General features: G+C 33.8%; 1 protein-coding gene across 1 annotated transcript; it reads left to right on the forward strand.

The window, feature by feature from the left end:
* Positions 1–3,797: 3,797 nt before the first annotated feature.
* LOC149151716 (peroxiredoxin-2B-like) lies at positions 3,798–4,436 on the forward strand. Its single transcript, XM_089438561.1, has 2 exons — positions 3,798–3,952; positions 4,280–4,436. The coding sequence occupies exons 1-2, from the start codon at positions 3,798–3,800 to the stop codon at positions 4,395–4,397; spliced, it is 273 nt and encodes a 90-aa protein (XP_089294687.1). The 3' UTR covers positions 4,398–4,436.
* The last annotated feature ends 2,175 nt before the right edge of the window (positions 4,437–6,611 follow it).

The following is a 6,611-nucleotide window of genomic DNA, read 5'->3' on the forward strand; positions in this document are numbered from 1 at the left end:
TGTTAATATACTATAAAAATGGTTGTTAATAACTATGCAACTTACTTTACCTCCGCTGAAAGTTACTCTATGTAATTATGAAAATTTTATCTAATGGGTAATGGGCACGGCGATGGGCGTCAACGGTGTATGCTGCCCGGTATTAAGCTCAACGGCCCTTCCTGTTTTTTCCGGTCGGACGCTTTTATCTTCTTGTTTTCTATAGTTAAAAGCGCCTTTTGGGTTTGCAGCAGCCATTTTAAGCCCTATTTCGCCAGCTGCATAGATTTTGGAATGGTGGGATTTCCTTGCTGGGTATTAATTTGAATTTTTCAAAGCTAAAATATGAACCAGAAATATCAATGAAAGGTATGCTGGTACCATATAATCCCTAAAAATAAGCAGGCTATTATTGCTGAGAATATATATAACTCCAACTCATTTACTGTGCATCAACTAATTGTATATTTGTTAGACCATATCATGGTGCAACAGCTTATCAGACTGCTGCAGATTCTGTCCTCTACGGCTCATGGGACGTTTCAGAAGCCTCCCACTTCATCATACGCTCATACACGTGCTTTGTCTTTATCTGCCCGCCTGATCTTATCTATCTGGAACAGCTCACTGATTGCATTATGGGAGAGTATACTTGTTTTCTTTCACTTTTCCTTAAATATTTTTACTGTTTCCCTTACTGTGTAAGTGTACGCTAACTTTGTTTGTAAAAGGCAAACGCATTTATATGATAAGTTCGGCTCCAGAGTTTGTCTGGCGGACAAGTTCTGCTTCCGAGTTTGCATGGCAGAGGCAGAGTCTATTCTCTGATGGAGGCAGAGATATGCGAAAAGTATAAAATATAACCCGAATCTCTGTGTCATGGAGTCAGAGATCTGTTAAAACTATAAAATCTAAAACGAGTGTGAGAGTGGAGTGAGAGATCTGTTAAACCTGTAAAATCGACGACGTCACATAGTAAATAATTATTTTTCGGGAGTACTGTTTTGTTTTTTAAATTTACTTTTACACGGCAGATTATATTTAATTTGATTTTTATTTGTTCTAATTTTCAAATATAAACATTATAATAATAGTTTTTCTTGTAATTATATATGTTAAAGATTTTTTTATAATTTTCATAATTTTATAATATGAAATCATAATTATTAGTAAAGGTTAATTATAACGATCGATTTTAATTAGTTAAGGATATTTTAATATATGTTATAATCACTAATTTTGAAAAATAGATATTTATTTTTTATTATTATTGAAAAAAATTAATTTTCTAATATTTGAATAGTTTTTTGCTATAGTTTTTGGATGTAGTGGCAATATTTAAGCCATGATTTTTAAATATTTGTATCATGATTTTTTATTATTAATCTTTATAAGAAAACCACCTAAAATTAAAATCCATGAAAATAGTTCATAGTAACTTAAAGAATCCAGTCAGTGCCCACCATAATTTACTAAGTGTTTGCATAAAAAATGAATATGAATAAGATGGAAATAAATATGGCTACTAAGATGTTTTTCTGAATGCTTTAACATATAGGAGTAAAAGTGTAAATGTGCAAACTTAGTAGTGGTTAATATAATTAATAATAAATTTTTTAAATTCATTCTCTAGTAAATTTTAAAAAACCACTTATCTTTTAAATTGTGTGGAATTTTGATTATGTTATAGTTTTTTCAAAACATCCAATATATTGATTGAATAACTTGTTTTTATGTAGGATAAATAAAATGATTAAATAATGTTTGTGAAAATCCATTATATTATTGATAAATAAGGAATCGAAAAAAATGAAAATTTTGATAATGAAATAAAGATTAGAAAGTGAATTAGGAAATTTAGAAAAAAAAATCATTAATATAACTATTTGTCTAATTTTGTTAGGTTTGTTGATATCCTTCCATAGTTGCGTGGATCTCTTCCTTGTGATACACAAGATCACACAATGAGAGAACATAAAAAACCAAATGAGAATACAATTGAATTAACCCACTCCAATCTTATCTAGGAATTGATACTTTAAATAAGAATACGAAGCAAAGTTTTAAAAATCATCAAACAATTGTATCGCTAATAATGAATAATCTGTTGGACATTGGGTTCAACGCTCCCTGAGTGTTTCACGACATGGACTAACTACCTCTTATCGATCCTAACTCTGGTGATTGTAGTGGAGACTAATGCTTACGGGGTTTGGTCTAATGACAATCTTGATTCTAGCATGTGGTATTAGAGTGATATATCTCGAGTTTGAAACTTACATAACTCACGTTATGAGGGGGATTCTTAGTGATTGGGTTTAGTGCTCCCCGTGTATTTTGTGACATGGACTAACCACCTCGTGTGGATCCTAACTCTGATGATTTTAGTGAAGAATAATTCCTGTGGGTTTTGGTCTAAAGGAAATCGTGATTCCAACATAAACGTGAATTGAAAGTGAGATCTTTGTATAGAGTGAAATCTACAAGACTAACCTCTGTGGAGGGTAGTATAGGATGAACTGCAGAGAGAAAGAAAGTATAGAGGAGTAGATTCAACTGAATCAATTGAAATTTTTATAATTTCAATTGAAACTTGGTAACTGTGCCATAACATATGTACAGAGTTTGTGAAACAGTTCCAACTTTTAACATATGGGGATTCAGTTATATATATTATCGATTTTATTTAGCTATAGCATAAGAACAAATTGATATAAGTCATATGGGACGAGACAATAAATTCGAACAAAATTTAACTGCAAATTATTAGGCAAAGAAAAATTACTAGTAAAGAAAAAGTCTTTTGAAAAGAAGAATTGACGATAATCCAAGATTTTGTATACCTTCCTTTTAATATGAACATTGCATATTAATAAACATTTATTTGGTTGTTTCCAAGTCTTTTTTCCTGTTTAAATTGCACCCCCTTAACTTTCTTTGGCACTAGAAGAAATAGGATGAAGAAGAGTGTTTGAATTATCCAATTAGTCTATATTCACAAATATGATTATGGAGTGGGACAAACATTATATGCTCTACAAATATATCCAATAAAGTTCGGTGGGATTGAGAACAATATTTTTTTTTATTTGCGTTAAATATTTTTATTTTATTTTTTCATGAATATTATCATGTCTCGTTACATATACTTAGTTCTCAATTTTTTTGGTTTGTAAAGTATATATTTTTAGCTATATAAATTTGCTTTTAAGTGTATATTAATTACGTTGTAAGGCGTTCCCCTCTGAAATCAATTCTCCCAAATGCCTCTCTATCATCACTTTACGCCCTGAGATCCTGTGTTAGACGATTAGATTATCCTCACTCGTTGGTTTGAATTGGTTGGTGACCAGTTCGGACTCATCACTTTACACCCTTAGATCCTTTGTTAGACGATTAGATTATCCTCACCCGTTGATTTGAATTGGTTGGTGACCGGTTGGGACTCGCTGGGCCGGTTGCTTTCCCTTCATGTAACTACATCACAAAGAGACACTCAGTGATCATAACAGCACAATTTCGAACTCTAGATTAGCGCAAGCCATTTCTAGTGGTCGGCCGCAGTGGCACAACCAGACCAGATCGCAGAGAAGAAAGATCATCCAGGGTACAACATCTGGTGTAAATACTCCCCTCACTCCTCTTTTGGACACCATTCTATTAATTTCTAAATGAGGGTTTTATTAAGCTGGCCGAATTCACAGTGTAATGAGTTACATTGTTCCATACAGTCCTCAGGTATTGGGATCGAGTATTTGCAGCTGCGCTTGAGTTTGTATCCCCGTGGGCTGTGTTATATTTTGATAAGGGAGTTTACAATGCCACCCATAGGAGTTGGTGATAAGATTCCAGATGGCGTTCTGGCCTATTTTGATGAAGAGAGCAAGCTCCAGCAAGTTTCCGTCCACTCTTTGGCTGCTGGGAAGAAGATTATTCTCTTCGGTGTCCCGGGGGCTTTCACTCCCATTTGCAGGTCAGGGTTTTTTTAAATCTTCTGTAACTTGAATTTTGCTTGGTTTGAGCTATGATTGATAGTTCTATGCTCTGGCTTTCGGATTATTAGAATCTTGATTTAATTATTAGGTTGTAGGGTTAAATGGCTGATTGAGCCTCTTCTGGCTATTAAATCGATAAGTCTTCTGTAACTTTAATTTATGCTTGAATGCTTGATTTGAGATATGATTGATAGTGCTATGCTCTGGCATTTGGATTATTAGAGTCTGGATTTAATTATCAGGCTGTAAGGTTAATGGCTCATTGAGTTTCTTCTTGCTATTAAATCAATAAAATACACACTGAGATGTTGTCGCCGTGGCAATATGAAACATGTTCCGGGGTTTGTTGAGAAGGCGGAGGAGTTGAAAGGAAAAGGGATCGACGAAATTATCTGCGTAAGTGGTAAGTTTTATGAAGTTTGATTTAATATCTGACTGGAGTTAGGGTTTTGTAAATGGTTCAGTTTATATTGACTTATTGATAACACAAGATACCTGTTTGTGTGAGAGGAACGTCTCTCGAAGGTTGTACCATTAAGACCAGCACTTCCCTTTGTCTATGGTGTGGCCATAGGGGTACTATTCCTTCAAAGTTGTCTAGTGCGGTCATAGGGGTGGCAACGGCTTAATAGTGTCTAGGGGGATGGATGGGATCTTGATAAGTGGCGTGGAATGTGGTCATCTTCATCATTAAAACATGATCCCGTCAACAGTTTGATTGTAAGCTTATTGGTGCTGGGAATCGTACTTTGGTAGTGGTTTGACCGGATTTGAATTTCAAAAGACTTACCTACGATTTTCACACCTCGTTGACCTATTTGCACATTTCAAGGAAAGATTTTGATGGTTTTCCAATTTTTTTTAACTATATTTGACAGGCTTACCATTAAATCACAATCCTATTAACGGTTTGGATGATTTAGTATTATTCGTTGTACTCTGAATCTGTCTGGCCTAATCCAATCATCGTATTTTGGATGGATTCTGTCATGTTGTGCTCAACGTTGGTTTCCCTGTTTGCTTTTAACCTAATCTAGTCAATGAATTTTGACTAGATTCTATAGTATGGCCGTGAATGTTGATTACCCTGTCAGGTTGGATCTCAACATTGAATCTATGTAGTAGTGTAAATAGATTTGCACATAGGTTTTCAATCTTTGTTGGTACCTAAAATATCTCAGTTTAGTATAAATTTATACTAATTATGTATTTGTTTTTTTATGTATTTTATTTTTATTTGAGAAACACAAAATTCAAAATTTATTCCTGCTTTTTGAGCACTGATGTTTTGATGTTCTCATGGGGATGCAGAATATGGATATGTTGTCTACATGATATCAAGGGAATAACTTATTCCGCTTATGTATTTCTTACCTGCCTATGCTATCTGTAATCCTGTTGTTAAGATACTTAACAATTTTCTTATTCACAACACTCATGTGTGCAATGTTCTAATAGTGATTTATGGTCAAGTTTCCTAGCAGATCTATTTGTATCCTGAATGGTGGCCACTGTTTTCTCATAGAAATTTATACTTGAAAAGTGTTGATCTTACATTCATAATAAGGCCTCATGCTAATTGGAAATTAGTCTTGAATCTCTACAAATTACACAATTTAATTTATGTCATAATGGAACCATTTTTACACCCATTTTGATTATTGAATGTGGTTGTGGGAAGTCATGAAGTCGTTGTCGATGATGGTCAGTGTAATAATTATGTTGTATTTGGCAACATTGTTGAAGATCCAGTAGTTGCACTTATTGTACAAGGCTGGAACAACTCTTCATTTCGTTCTTGGGAGGTATCATATTTTCTTCTTCCCATAAATATATAAGCTATGGAGGATGAGTGGATGGACTCTAAAAGTTTCTAGGATGAAAAATGCTTAACAACTTCTAAAATGAAGCATGCATATTTAGAGGGACTAAATTCTTTATTTATGTTTCATATAAGGTGTAGTTCTTTATGCACTAAAGATAAACTTATGTATAATTTGTTATATCAAATCTAAATCATTTATTTTTCAATACAAACAGAAAAGCATAGATTGATGGCACTAAATATCTCTAAAAATTCTATAAAAATAATGCAATTTACTCATTTAAATGATTTCCTAACAGTCATTGATAGCTTAGCTTGCCTATTTTTTCAACTATGAAACTGTCTAACACTACTCAGAAAACGGGTCTCTCTCAGAATACTCATATGGAAGGAAATAACCAAATTTGTCACGCCATCAGGGACTTGATCATAGAAATATTCCTGAAATCCTTTAAAGCAAATATCTTTTCTATTCCAAAGATAGCGAATTGTGGAGTTAAACAAATAACCACAGAGGCGTTCTAACTCTAGAACTATCAAGTTGGCTTTGTGTCTTGCTACATGTATCCCAACCCTTCGGAGAACAGTTGATCCTTTCCTGTTATTCTTTTGGCTAGAGGTACAAGGCAACAATCATATATAATTATGACAACAAACCCACAAAGCTTGGAAAGGGCCACAGGAAAAGCGTGGGCCTGGAATTGTGATTTGACATTTCTATCCATGGCGCTACCTTGATTTATCAACAAAGATGTACTCTGTTTTACTACAACCATTTCACAGATTAAGCAAGAGAACCAGATGGAAACCAT

Source organism: Pinus tabuliformis, chromosome 9 (genome assembly GCF_031772625.1).
Source record: "Pinus tabuliformis cultivar Carrire ecotype Pingquan chromosome 9, CPIR1, whole genome shotgun sequence".
NCBI lineage: Eukaryota > Viridiplantae > Streptophyta > Pinopsida > Pinales > Pinaceae > Pinus > Pinus tabuliformis.